This window comes from Lygodium microphyllum, chromosome 28, assembly GCF_053477565.2.
Source record: "Lygodium microphyllum isolate KBCC chromosome 28, Lygodium_microphyllum_v1.1.10, whole genome shotgun sequence".
NCBI classification, from domain to species: domain Eukaryota; kingdom Viridiplantae; phylum Streptophyta; class Polypodiopsida; order Schizaeales; family Lygodiaceae; genus Lygodium; species Lygodium microphyllum.
In genome coordinates this window covers 97,805,332-97,820,783 of record NC_141162.1, presented here as the reverse complement: position 1 = coordinate 97,820,783, position 15,452 = coordinate 97,805,332, and the positions used below count along the sequence as shown (strand labels likewise).

At 39.9% G+C, this 15,452-nt stretch overlaps 1 protein-coding gene across 4 annotated transcripts in view; it reads left to right on the top strand.

Annotated features, from left to right (window-relative positions):
- The window catches only part of LOC148011785 (uncharacterized), a 227,820-nt gene extending 218,978 nt beyond the window's left edge, over positions 1-8,842 (top strand). For 2 of the 4 annotated variants that reach the window (XM_087670840.1, XM_087670839.1), the window contains 3 exons: positions 937-1,143; positions 7,842-8,012; positions 8,093-8,842. In XM_087670840.1, the coding sequence (XP_087526966.1) occupies positions 937-1,143; positions 7,842-8,012; positions 8,093-8,365 (651 nt within the window). In that variant the 3' untranslated portion in view covers positions 8,366-8,842. The remainder of the gene's footprint in view (positions 1-936; positions 1,144-7,841; positions 8,013-8,092) is intronic. The other 2 variants (XM_087670842.1, XM_087670841.1) reach the window with 1 other exon arrangement.
- Positions 8,843-15,452: the final 6,610 nt, after the last annotated feature.

Here is a 15,452-nt window from a genome sequence, read left to right as displayed (position 1 = left end):
GAGAGAGAGATGAAACTCCAAGACATTGTTTATGGGATTTTCCCAGAGCAGAGGAGGTGCTGAGGAGAGTCCTTAGGATGGTCTTTTCATGGCACACTTGAGACTATGGTAACAACCTAGGGGGGAAGTAGCTTCGGTCAGGGGGCCAAAGGAGCGATTTGGAGAGACAAGGATGTTCATGGGAGCCACTCTTTTCTCATTGCTGGTCAGCATTTGCATAGGATACCAACTCTAGATTGCTTGCAGCCTCAACGGACTCATGGCCACTATCATAGATGGGAGCTGATTGCTAGCATCATTGGTTGGTTCATTTGGACTGTGAGATCTAGTCATGCCATCGATCTTCAGAATGTCTCCGTTGCAGAGACTCTCTCTAGAATCTGAACAGAGATTATTCATACTCTCACGCAAGGTATGTGGGAGAGACTACAAGATGACTCTGAAAGGATGAGAGGAGAGATGCTTTTATGAGGGCATGGTTTGGCATTACAGCTCACCAGATTGGTTGTTCACGGAACCATTGTACCTATGGTGTACATAGCAGTCCCTCATAGGATTTTCTGTACATGTTTTTAATCTCAGGTTTTTTCCACGGTGTCGTTAATACAATCTTCTTTTCTTAGAATAAAAAGTTAACATGTCACCATAGCATTGTAACATTTCAAGCATAGTCGGTTCAGACTTGTGGTTCTTTGCACCTTATCATCAATCATCTTTACAACTTTTGTGTCCACTCTTGTTGATGTAGCCATTAGTGATGACAAGAATGGTGTAAACGAGGCTTGGAAGAATTCATGGTTTCTTATTTTAGCAGGTTGATAAACTGATAAATAAGCATTATTCTCTCTAATTGACAAAGGATGCTGAAGAGTATTTGTCAATTTTTCTGATTGTATATTCCATGAAAAGTGTGCTGATGGTTCCTTGTTTTAGCAGGTTGATAAACTGATAAATGAGCATATTTCTCCATTATTGACAAAGGGTGCTGAAGAGAATTCATCAATTTTGCTGAGTGTATATTCCATGAAAAATGTCTTTGATGGGTATGCTCCTCAATTGCATAATCTGTTTGATGGGACTCTTCGTGAGATAGCAACAAGTGATGAAACAATCAGATTACGAGCCTTGGACCTTTTCTTTCAGGTATTACTTTAAAACCTTTGAAGGCTTGGCTGATCATATTGCAAAAAGTTTCCCATGATTGCTCCATCATGAAACATTTGAGGGTGAATATATACCAGTGTTTTTTGAAATCTGTGAGGAGATATTGGGAATAAGTTAGATCTGAAACAAGCAGTCAGGATTAGTGAAAACAAGCCGTCAATATATTTAGAACAATACTATATTCCATTGCTTTAAGTTTTTTTGGGACCATTTGATTAAGAAATTTTCACAGACACAGAAAATAGGGCTCTCCTGGCATTGTTTTCTTCAAGACTTCCTAGGATACAATCTTTTGGCAGAAACTGAGCTGCTGCTACTTTGCCCTGACATGCATGCTCCTTTCTCACCTATGACTCACTCAATTTTCCATCCTCTATTCTGTGTAGCTGTTAGCAGCCTGTTGTGCCTGCAAGCTGGATGATCCTTAGTCATAGTTTTTGACCTGAAACACAGGTATAGTCCATCATTTCATCATTTTGGGGGCAAAATGATCATTTTTATTAAGTGAGAAAGATTCTTATAAACCCTTACAGCTTAAAAGGAAACTCCTGTTGTTGGCTAACTTACTCAATTTGCCATCCTCTATTCTGTGTAGCTGTTAGCAGCCTGTTGTGCCTGCAAACTGGATGATCCTTAGTCATTGTTTTTGACCTGAAACACAGGTATAGTCCATCATTTCATCATTTTGGGGGCAAAATGATCATTTTTATTAAGCGAGAAAGATTCTTATAAACACTTACAGCCTAAAAGGAAACTCCTGTGGTTGGCATGAAGATTTGCTAGTGTCCAAGTAAGAAAGATTGTCATAAAATCTCACAGCCTAAAAAGCAAACTCATTCCACTGCTGGCATCAAGGTTTCCTCCAGCGTGAGGATGGTTACCTCCAGTTTGAGGACTTTGACCAGACAGCACTCATTGGATGCTCTAGACAGAGGATCAAAGTAGTAGCACATTGTGAGAGGAAGTGGTACATTGGCCCAGACCCAGCCACCTACCTAATAGATGGATGGAGATTTTGGGCTTATTAGAGGAGGCCTCTTCAAAGATTACAATGGGACCCAAGAGAGTAGCTGTGGAGGGATCCATTTCTTGATAGGTCACCTGACATGGCCTTTTCTATCTACACTACTAGGTTGGGGAGGAGGATTCAAATGAGTAAGATCATGGCACAGCCAATAGCCACCTCCTACTAGCAGAGAGAGGGCATTTCAGACTAGCTAGCTCCTATAGGAGATTTGGAGGAGGCTACATGACAGATTTTTGCCTAGGAAGATATGTCTCTTCCTATGGATTGTAGCTCATAGGAGCTTAGCAGTTAATCACTTGGCTCGGATAAGGTAGAGACCAAATGGCATATGTGAGATGTGGTGAGCTAGAGGAGACATAGAGATACTACTTATGGGACTGCCCTAGAGCCTAGGAGGTATGGAGAGTGCCCTCAAGATGATGTTCCATGGTACAATAGACCATGGTGACACCCTCGAGGGTTGTAGCTTGGGTCACAAATAGAGGTCCAGCATGTGGCTATGAGGATGTTTAAGGGAGCTATTGTTTTCTCATCATTGGATAGCATTTGAGTAGGATCCCCAATCCAAATTACTTTCAAGTGCAATGGACCATTTGGTTGCCAATATCATAGCCTAGTAGATTTGGACCATGAGATGCAATCATGTTATAGACCATCAAGATGTATCCATAGTGGAGACTCACTCTACGAAGGATTTGGATAGAGATCATCCACACTCTCGATGAAAGATCAGAGAAAATGCCAGGGCTTATGCACCCTTTTTCATATTGTATCAAATGGTTTGGCATTATATTCCATTGGATTGGTTGGTCACACAACCATTATATTTGTGGACTTTTCATATTGTATCAAATTGGTTAGTCACACAACCATTATATTTGTGATAAACTTAGTTACTCTTTATAAAATTCCATGTACTTTGTATTCTGCCCCAAGTTTTATCTCTGTGGTGTTATCGATGGAATTTTCTTTTCTTGAAAATAAAAATCTTAGACATCTCCAAAGGAAGCAATAGAGGAGAGCCCCATTGGCCCACATTGGATACCCCTCTTAGTATATGCAGATGATATCTTGATGATAGATTACTCCCCACAAGGGCTACAAAGACATCTAGATGCTTAAACTCCTATGCACAAGACAATAAACTCTTAGCTAACCTTGGTAAGACCAAGATAATCGTGTTTAATACTACATCATCGTAGGTCAAGAGATCAACACCGAGCTTTACCCATGGACAACAAAGTGGAGTATGTTGGTTCTTATACATTGGCCTTATTCACAAAGCGGCCCACTTTCTTTATGAGAGAGGCAATAGAGACTAGACTTACACGGGGATATATAGCATTTGAAGGGTTCGAGAGAATGTGCTCACACATATAGTTCCACGAGCCCCACACTAAGTTATGGCTATTTGGGGAGATATATCATTGGGAGAGAGTGATCACCTCTTAGTTTTGGAAAGACTACCTAGTCAAGAAACATATGAAAGTTTCAATTCTTCCCAATCAAGCCCAATGGTAGGTTTGTATAATCCATTTTTGTGTGAGTCTAATTATGCCTACATTGCTCCTTCAATTATCCAAGGATCGACTGTAAGTCACCGTGGAAAACTTGTTATTAGTATGGAGTAGAAGAAAACTATATGATCAAAGATGTTCCACAAGGTAACACTTTTTTTTTTTCCATTTGAGTCTAAGTTTGGTGCTTCACATTCATCTTTACATTTCCCGCCCTTCTCTCCCACTCTCACTTCACACTTACATTCTTCTCCATTCAATCTAGAACTCTACTTTGGACCTACCATACATTATCCTAGTCTTAGCTCATATGGTCTTTGATGTACATTTATGTTTAAGGTAATCACTAGACACTTAGATGTGTACCACTTTACACGTCAATGCTTTGTTTCTAGGAATGCCACCCGTGCACTTATGCACCTTCCCCATATCCGGAAGTCTGTCACTTTCTTTCCTCTCATACTGTTGTGTGGGGAATTGCCTTTCTACACATTGTACCACACTTAGTTTCTCAAATACATGAACCCTTCTCTTGTGCTGATGAATGGCCTCCTTCTTTTAAGGACTTAGGGAATGGATAGGGATTACCTAACCACTTGGAACCAGTCCCAACCTCCTTGATTGAACCTAGACATGGATCACATTTTGATACCATTGCTTAGTCTCCTTTGAACGAATGAGTGGTAAAGTCCAAATACAAAGACCCTCCTAGCATTACTTACCTAAAAAGAATAGGTTTTGTAACTTTTGCCAAAAACCAAGTCATGTAGATGACAATTGTTACTCAAAGGCCAAGGGCATAAGACCCACACCCATACCATCCATAGCTAAGGGTAGTTTACCCACACCAAAGTTGAATTCAATCCCAATTTCCAAACCAACCTCATCCTTCTTCTAGCAGTTATGGTGCCACTCGAAGGAGTTTGAGAGGAAATATTGCCCAATGAGGTAGCACTTCTCGAGCCCCTGGTATCATCTAGTGCAATGGATGTTGGCTCTCCCCCTCAATTGGCAACTTATGGCATATCTAACTGGTTTGATCATTACCCCCCACTCGGCTGGTCTCTTAGAAGTCCTAGGTCAATTATACTCCATTTCGTTTAGGCTTTTAGCTATACTTTTACTCTTCAAGTCTTCCATTGCACACCCAATCACCTACCTTTCATACTCTTCCACTACATTTAACACTCACTATCATAAGGACATGTATTTTTGAAACCTCACTTAACATGTGGATTAATTGTTAATCACATGATTAAGTAAATGATGCACATGTGAGGTGCAACTGGGATTAAAGTAAATTTACAAGCCCGAGACCCGAAGAAATCACGGGATGTCAAAGGAAAAAGTTGCTATAAGTTATGCCGCACGAGTACTTGGTGTATTTGGTGCGAATTGTTGGCCTAGGTCATCCATTTGGCCATAAGTGTCAGTTGGTGATACTACAGAAGTGGCGTTTAATGATACCTAATGCCCATCTGATGCTCAAAGATGGCGGAGAGATACTCGGGAATGGAAGTTTCCTAGCCAATTTAATTATTGACCAGTCTGATTATTTTTCAAGGCACCGAAATAATTATTAGATTAATTTTTAGTATTTTAAGACTGAAAATTAATATTTAATTATGAAAAATGTTGGAAAAACCATTTGGGAAGGCTACCACTTGTGAAAAATGCCCATGCAAGACTGAAAAACGTCTTTAGAGGCTGGAGAGAGGCATTTCTATAAATTCAGCCTACAAGAGAAAGGGAGGAGAGGCTACTGGTCTGATTTGCAGCCATTGGAGGACCTTCTGAGGTAGCCAGGGGCAAAAGAAGACCAATCAACAGCAGGAGACAGCATCTACAAGCTGTTGAGGCAAGGCGATAGCAGTAAATGACTGATTTTCTTCAGTTCTTTGCATCTACATGCTGTTGTAGCAGGGCAGCAGCTGCACTTGACTGATTTTTAGTCATTCTTTGCGACAAAACCCTGAATTTTCTCTCTCTACAGCTTTCCCTCTCATCTCCCAACCATTTCACAGCCTTGCTCTGAAAATCTCAGCATTTGGACCCTTGGAGGCTGAGAAATTGCAAATTTATGTGCTATAAACCCTAATGATATTGGCACACTAGAAGATCTACAGTGGGGGATTTATGCCTTGAATGAGTCAATGACAAGGAATGTACATGCTCTAGGTGAGCTTTCCAATTTGATGGACAGTATCATCAGGGTGAAGCAAGGGTGTCTACTTTGACCTACTCTATTTGTTATTTATGTTGATGATCTCTCAGATTATATAGACAAGTTAGGGGGACTAGGTACGAGCTTGGCTAGCCTATTGATACTCATCTTGTTGTATACAAATAATGCGGTACTAATCGCAAGCTCTCTTGAGGGATTGCACATGCGCATGCATGCACTACAGGCATTCTACATGGATAGAGATTGACTATGAACCTTGGGAAAACCAAGGTGATGGTATACAATAAATACCATACAAGCTTGGGTGACTTGAGCAGGGCATCAATTTACCCTTGGAGGGTATGTGGTTGAGTATGCCAGATCTTATGTATATCTTGGGGGCACATTCATAGAACCTACATTTTCATTGCAAGATGTTGCTGCTGCCAGGTAGTCTTTGCAAAAAGACTTAGATGAATATTCAGAGGCCACTAGTGATTATGAATGTGATACGAAGCAAATCATCAGTACCCCATGAGATTGTTAGATAAGAGATAGGTGCAGCAACTGTGGTTACGGAGGCCCTATTTCAATCAATGACTTGCTTGTAGAGGATATGGGAGCTCCCTACGTATAGATATCCACACGAACAATTAGTAGCTAGTGGAGATACACATTGTTGGTATGCAGAGATGCAGTCATGGTTTAGGACACATGGATTACAGATGGATGCACTCCCACCACTACAATAGAGTTTGGATTGCCTATATTTAGAACTCGCTCATACACAACAGAACTGAGTTATCAGGTCAGCTATTGTCAAGATTTATACATAACATGTATTTATACACACCCCAGAACTTCTTGGTACAAAAATGGCATAGTACCAGCGCCATTTCATGCATGTGTGAGTAGAGGAATTCATTGTCAAGCCATCATATATGGATGTATACCTTTTCTATGGGATATGGGATAAGGAGTGCTATTGGACAAATACAGATTTCATCACACCATCTGAGGATTGAGACATGACGATATATACACATGTTTGAGGATTGAGCTCCACCACTAGGAGCTTGAGTCTGAGGAGCACTTTGTTTGTAGATGCAATCTTTATTATGAGATCAGAGGGTGATTTCATTGCCTTTATCAGGATGGGTTTGGACCTCTCTGTAGGGTGATGGAGTATGAGGATCACAGATGCTTGGGATTGTCTTTACTAGAGCTCTAGAGGCACAAAGAGAAACTTTTGAGGGGCAGGAGAGAGAAAGGTAGAGTCTTTTATGAAAAAAAGAAAGGTAGAGTCTATGAGCCAGCGGATTCTTACAGATTTTTTCAGTACTAATTCCGTGCTAGCTTGCTACATGCTACCACTACAGCAGCATTGAGAACGCCATCCATGAGTCAAAGGGGCCATATTAGTTAAAGCAGTTACATTTCATAGAGCGTGGCACCCACCACCCCATCATTGTGCTTGGCATCCTTATCTTCAACAAGTCCAAGCCATCATTATTCGCCATCAGAGCTGAGCACCTTCTCTTTGTGGACTGAATGTCTTGGATCACCGCATGATAGATATTCTCACCGCAAGGAAAGTACAGTATTTTTCGAGAGGCCTCATCATCATTTTTTTGGTACATGATAGTAGCCTACACTGGCAGCCCTTAGGAATATGGATATTAGTATAGTTAGTTGTTTTCATTTCGTTTGCATTGTTATTCTTGCATCAAGCACACACATGAAACAAATTTATAAGCTTGGTGATTTGATGGGAAGATTTTTGTATCATTGCTATTTGTGTTTCCATCCAGCTGTTAATGGTGTTCCTCTTTAGTTGTTAAAATTCAAGTGCACTGATCATCGTGAGTCTCGATGATTACTGTCTGTGCGACTAGCTTTTAATGGTATTTCTCTTTGGATGTTGAAATTCTTGGTGCACAACTGATGGAGTATATTGTTTCTGTTTCAGAGATACAAACCACAATGGGGACTCCAGCGTGACCGCTTGCTATCCAATTTGGTGAAAGGATTGTATCAGAGTGATTTCAGCTTTGGGGATGATGGGGCGCAATACTTGGATAATCAAATCAACTACATAGAATTTCAATGTGCCATAATGATTTATGCAACTAGTTTGAAGGTTGGGCTACTCAACATTTGTCTCTTCAGTATGACAGCCTTAAACATCTGAATGTTAGCAAATTTGTTTATGCTGATCAGGACCCAGGTTCAAATGAGGAGCCTATCGTTCTGCTGAACAATCTCATTAAGGAGGCGATAATACCAAACCTATCCATTGATCTGGAGATGCTTATGAATGAGGAGCTCATGCCCAATCTGCCATCTATCAACACCAAGGGTTCAAATGGGATTTCGACGAGTAAAGCTCCTCGAAGTGCGCCTGGATCAAAGAGATCCACACCTAGGGAGGGTAAAGTTGCCCAAGGGGGCAAGTCAGCACCCCAGACTCCTGTTAAGAAGAAGCTTGGGTAGGATAGCAGAAGTTCTCTCTTATACCTGCCGTGAATGTAGAGTGCATTGCCCTTCATGGAGCCAAAGTAGAGAAATTTCATTGGCTTACAATGATGGAATATGGTCTTATAGCCAATGTAGTCTTTATTGCTTGTTTCCTTTGGCTGAAGAAATTTCACAAAGAAAGTGGCATGAGCTTTGTTCAACAATGCTAGAACCGGAGTTGATTTCAATCCGGAGGTGCATGGTAGATATGACTTTCCATTGATCTATAATGTAAATGCCTCAATCCCTGAAGAGAGTCTATTTTTTATTGAAAGGGATCTATGCCCCTCCCATAACAAGTTTCTAAATGAATTCTCCTCATGTCTTGACCTTGCTTGCATCACCACTTCTAATTACCTTCACCTACTACAAGTGATATTAAAATAAAAGCCTACTATAGAGGAAGAGCAGCTACCACCCCTCTCCTGTGATATGCTGTGAACTTGTTTAACACCTCCATCTAAGTTAGGAGCATCTTTGAATACAATTTCTTTTCTTGTACATTAATCATTTTCTATATGCTAGTTAGCAAGATCCCATGCCTAAGATGCACCATCTGTGCCCAAGGTAATTAAAGACAAAGGTTTCTTTCATTAAAAAAGAAATGAAGTTAATGAGCTATGAACTCTCTCCTTAGCTAAAAAAGCCCATTGGCTTACATTGATTTTTTATCACTCTTGAGAAAGCAACAATTGCCCAAAACCTTGGCGATGTGCTTTTTCTCAGCCCACAAGGCCCTACTCTTTTCTCTCTAGCTAATCTCTCTCTACCTATGAAAGCCCATTGGCTTGCATTGATTTTTTATCACTCTTGAGCAAGCAACCTAGAAATCAAGCAAAAACTTGGTGGCGTGCTTTTTCCCAACAGGCCCACCGAGAGCATGAGATAGCCCAAGGGGCTTCAAAATCTATAAAACGAGAGCTTGGGGAGCCCACATGGCTTGCTCTCTCTCTCTCTCTCTCTCTCTCTCTCTCTCTCTCTCTCTCTCATGTGTGCATGGTAGGGTAAGTGTGTGGATTGGCATGTACCACTATGCCACACAATAACTTTTGAAGGTGGCAGGTGTTCCAATGTGTAAACATGTGATGCCCAATTTGTGAAAGTCCAATGTGAGCAAGTAGCAAATTGGTAGTGTGTAACCAGCTTGATTGGTTATAATTGACAAAACAAAAGGAAAATCTTCTACCTGAGTATAGGGACTCCTTGTATCAATAGTGTTTTCCTGGTGAGCTTGCTTACATGAGCTTTTAGCCATGGGAATAGGTAGGCTAGCTTTTAGGTCAAATATCTCTAAGGCAATGCCAAGTTAAGGGTATTCATGTTGTAGATCGATACCACTTGTAGATGGGCACTTGCAAATACGATTGAGAGGGTTCATACTAGCACAACAAAAAAATTACTTCTGGTTTGTTATAGAAATGACCTTATCCTCATGTATTAAAACAAGACTACAAACTAATTGCAATGACAACATAATAATATAAAGTAATAAAAGGTGATGAAGATCATTATGTGAGAAACTAAATATGTGAAGATAAAACATGGATAGAGGAGGGGACTCTAGCCATTGTTGTTCAATGGGCTCCTTGTCGACATCAACCATCATGAAGTAGCACCACCCGACATTCCTATCCTATAGAGGGCCAATGGAGAGTTGTAAGGAAGCAATGTGTAATCTATGCTATGTCAAGAGGCCTCCTTGTCCACATCAACCATCGTGAAGCAGCACTACCCAACATTTCTAGTCACACGATATTTCTAGTGTCACGATTCCTTATTAGCACTATAGAATTAATTGCCGCGACTTACCTATACTAATATATATATTTAGCTTTGCTATTCTAGCAACCCTATATTACACTCATAGCCTAACATTATTTTATAGTGATTTGATAGTTTAGTGTGAATAGGTGCCTTAACATCTAGCAACTTAAAGCTACAATTAGTTAATTTAGAGCACTAGTCTTGTTAAATTGCACTCATACACCCTATTAATAGGTAAGAGTAGTTGATCCCTCAAACATATTGTCATTTTCATAAGCTATGCTTTGTGATCACATTGTGACCCAACTTCAGTACTATGAATTGTAGTGGCATCACCTAGATTTTGTTAATGGTATCCACACTCATGGTCATCCGCAAGCATTTTACCACATGTTGGAGATTAGTTACTATGTGGAGGTGGTGGAGATCAAGAGTATTATGGGCATTGCAAGTACTCTTCAAGAACAAGGAGATTGCTCTCACTACTTACAAGAGAAGAACTTGAAAGAGAAATTGGATTAGAACTTGAGTGTGAGATAACTTGATTACAATAGAACTTTTAAAAGAGCATGGCTTTATTACAGGACAAGACTAGAACAAGGCAAGAACTATAGGACTTACCTCACAAGAACCTCACAAGGCAAGAACTATAGGACTTACCTCACAAGAACCTCACACCTGATGTTGGCAAGACTAAAGGGGTTGTAGCCCAGGACCCTAATTTATAGTATAGCCTAGGGACCTTAAGGGTAGCACATGTTACAAGATACAAGCAGCACTACCCAACATTTCTAGTCACACGATATTTCTAGTGTCACGGTTCCTTATTAGCACTATAGAATTAATTGCCGCGACTTACCTATACTAATATATATATTTAGCTTTGCTATTCTAGCAACCCTATATTACACTCATAGCCTAACATTATTTTATAGTGATTTGATAGTTTAGTGTGAATAGGTGCCTTAACATCTAGCAACTTAAAGCTACAATTAGTTAATTTAGAGCACTAGTCTTGTTAAATTGCACTCATACACCCTATTAATAGGTAAGAGTAGTTGATCCCTCAAACATATTGTCATTTTCATAAGCTATGCTTTGTGATCACATTGTGACCCAACTTCAGTACTATGAATTGTAGTGGCATCACCTAGATTTTGTTAATGGTATCCACACTCATGGTCATCCGCAAGCATTTTACCACATGTTGGAGATTAGTTACTATGTGGAGGTGGTGGAGATCAAGAGTATTATGGGCATTGCAAGTACTCTTCAAGAACAAGGAGATTGCTCTCACTACTTACAAGAGAAGAACTTGAAAGAGAAATTGGATTAGAACTTGAGTGTGAGATAACTTGATTACAATAGAACTTTTAAAAGAGCATGGCTTTATTACAGGACAAGACTAGAACAAGGCAAGAACTATAGGACTTACCTCACAAGAACCTCACAAGGCAAGAACTATAGGACTTACCTCACAAGAACCTCACACCTGATGTTGGCAAGACTAAAGGGGTTGTAGCCCAGGACCCTAATTTATAGTATAGCCTAGGGACCTTAAGGGTAGCACATGTTACAAGATACAAGCAGCACTACCCAACATTTCTAGTCACACGATATTTCTAGTGTCACGGTTCCTTATTAGCACTATAGAATTAATTGCCGCGACTTACCTATACTAATATATATATTTAGCTTTGCTATTCTAGCAACCCTATATTACACTCATAGCCTAACATTATTTTATAGTGATTTGATAGTTTAGTGTGAATAGGTGCCTTAACATCTAGCAACTTAAAGCTACAATTAGTTAATTTAGAGCACTAGTCTTGTTAAATTGCACTCATACACCCTATTAATAGGTAAGAGTAGTTGATCCCTCAAACATATTGTCATTTTCATAAGCTATGCTTTGTGATCACATTGTGACCCAACTTCAGTACTATGAATTGTAGTGGCATCACCTAGATTTTGTTAATGGTATCCACACTCATGGTCATCCGCAAGCATTTTACCACATGTTGGAGATTAGTTACTATGTGGAGGTGGTGGAGATCAAGAGTATTATGGGCATTGCAAGTACTCTTCAAGAACAAGGAGATTGCTCTCACTACTTACAAGAGAAGAACTTGAAAGAGAAATTGGATTAGAACTTGAGTGTGAGATAACTTGATTACAATAGAACTTTTAAAAGAGCATGGCTTTATTACAGGACAAGACTAGAACAAGGCAAGAACTATAGGACTTACCTCACAAGAACCTCACAAGGCAAGAACTATAGGACTTACCTCACAAGAACCTCACACCTGATGTTGGCAAGACTAAAGGGGTTGTAGCCCAGGACCCTAATTTATAGGTAGCACATGTTACAAGATACATGGCATGACATACACATTGACACATGGCTGGCCGACATCAATGATTTCTAGAATCTTCTATAAACTTCATGGAACCATGGGTTGTTCTAGCTTGCAGACAAATCAAGCATTGTCCTTGCTTGAGCATTGATGATACATGGCATGAAGACATTAACGAAAACACAAGTGAACGAAAACACAAGTGCACCGATATCATAAGTGATGATACAAGTGTTTTCTAGAATATTCTAAAATCTTCTAGAAACTTCATGGAACCAGGGGCTATCCTAGCTTGCAAACGAACGAAGGGTTGTCTTTGCTTGAGCATCCGTTACATTGACTAAGGGTTTATACTAGATAGCCTAGTGAGGTTAAGGGTAACGCAAGGATACCACATGGTATAACATGCATATCGACATATGGCCCATAGGTGTTCATACCACCACCAGAGGTGTCCCAGTTGGCCCCCACGCTGGAGTAGGCCAACATAGTGTTGCACGTGCCAACAACATGCTCATAGTATGAGCACGCACCCCACCTGCGAGGTCAGCAGCCACCTTGGCCGCCTTGGGTCAGCGTCTCTAGCCAGGAGCAGCACGAGCCTGATCAGAACATGCTCGGCCCGGCATCCATGACAACCCCAGTAGTTTGCATGCTCGCTCCAGCCGTGTCCTTCAGCTTTGCTTCTTGCCTTGGCGGCAGTTGAGGCCGCATCAATGGCAGCTATGAAGGTGCGAGGAGTTGCGAGGTACAGTGGTGAAGTGGCAAGCTCATGCATCGGCAAATGGCATGGAGGGCTTCGGCTGTGGGCCGGTTGAGAGCAAGAGATGGAAGGTGGGTGGCGATAATGAGCGATACAAGGAGCAGGTGGATAGCACCGAGGGTATAAGTGGCTTAAGACGAGGCAAACCCATATCCCTAGCAGCTCCAATAGCGCATACCATGTATAGAAGCTCCCACACAACGACTCCATATATGTAAACTTCTCTAAGGCAAACAAATAAGTAGTGTAATTGTTAAGAGTCTCTCCCTTTTGAAGGTTAGATGGGAAGCGGTTAAACTCATAGTCAAAATACCCTTTGGGCTTTTTTTATCTTACCTCTCACTCCCTTAGCATTACTCGTAAAATTCTTATCTTATACATTGACGATTTTTTTTTGTGTGTGGATTACACAACTCTGTATCTTAATCTACTTTATATAGCCATTCTATCAAAGTATGTTCGGGTTTCTATTTTAGATGGGGCTTTTATATGCATTATACATAGACTTCTCATCATACATACTGATAGTAAGGCAATTTTGTTTTGTGTAACTATTACATTTAGTAGAACAAAGCTTGAATGGTGTTTTTTGAAATTAACACAAAAGGTTCCCTTTCCTTACAATGTAGCACGTAAATATACCACACCTATTCTTTAGTGAGACTATTATACCACATGCATAGCAAGAATATATTTCAATCAACAATTACAAGTTCTACCACACATATAACATATATATCTCATTTTTCACATTGTATAATAAATAGTACACTTCTCATATAACATATATATCTCATTTCTCACATTGTATAATAAATAGTACACTTCTCATGAAACTATTGTATAGTCACGAAAACAAAAACTTAATATATTGGCATAAGATATGTTAAGATCATCACAATAAAACCATCTTTTTGCACACCTCACATCACTCCAAAAAAAGACGCGCATTTTCAAAATATATTATACTGGAGTAGGATATACTATTGTAACATCTAGTTGTATTTAGTCCATAATTACCCACATTTAGTAAGACTGAAATTACTACAAATAAGATAAGATAATGAGATAACTCAAAACATTTAACACAATTGAGATTATAAAAATATATGTCATGAACTCTAACTAGTTGTTAAGAATTGGAATTTGAATTCTAAACCCTTTTGACATTAAAGTACACACTTATAATCTTTCCATCCAATGTATATGACCAATAAGGTGATACTTTTATTAATTTATTAGAAAAGCATAAGGATTTGACACTTCAAGGATGGATTATTGAACATTCATTCTTGTCAAATGCCAAGTGGAAAGGCCCTAGGTCCATTATTCCTAAATTACAAATACGGGAGCTTGAAATCTATCCTTGGCCCACTGACTCAAAACAAGTGTGTTGGGGAGAGAGAGAGAGAGAGAGAGAGAGAGAGAGAGAGAGAGAAATCTTGGTGATGGCATGAAATCTATGATCAGTCCCCCCACAGACTCAAGACTAGTGTACTGGAGAGAGAGAGAGAGAGAGAGAGAGAGAGAGAGAGAATTTGGTGATGGCATTAGCATAAAAGCAATTCTACAATGGCTTGCAGTGAGGAATGTTCCAAGCTAGCCACAAGTTGCATGTATGGCATATGAAATAGTGATGGGAACTCCCATCTTTGAGGAGCTAGTGAACTTTCAAGGGAACCAAGATATTGTGTAGCGCAAGAGGAGAAAATATATAGACAAAATAGGAATTTACACTCACAAGCCATGGTTTTGGATGGAAACTTGGGACTAACAATAAAAAGGATATTAGATATGCTCAATGCCCCACCCATGTAAGGTGCCACCAATGATCCATGGTACTCAAAGTTCTAAGTCTCCCATTATGAGGAGAAGCCATATGTAAGTACATGCATTGGTTGGAGCGTTTGGGATCGAAAGTCTACCACGGGGGTAAGAGATAGTAGGGTGAAGGGAGATTCAATGAGAGGAGTAGATGGAAGAGAAGGAATTTAAAGAAATAGAAGATGTAGAAGAATACTCATAGAGGCGAAGCCTGTCAATTTATTTCTACATCGTGAGAAGATAAATCTCTTGTAGACCAAACACATGTACAAAACAATAGCTTCCTGTTTGTTTCTCAGACCGCCAATCTAATGCTTTCGTTGGCTTTGAAAGGGAGGTAAAATTTCAGGATACC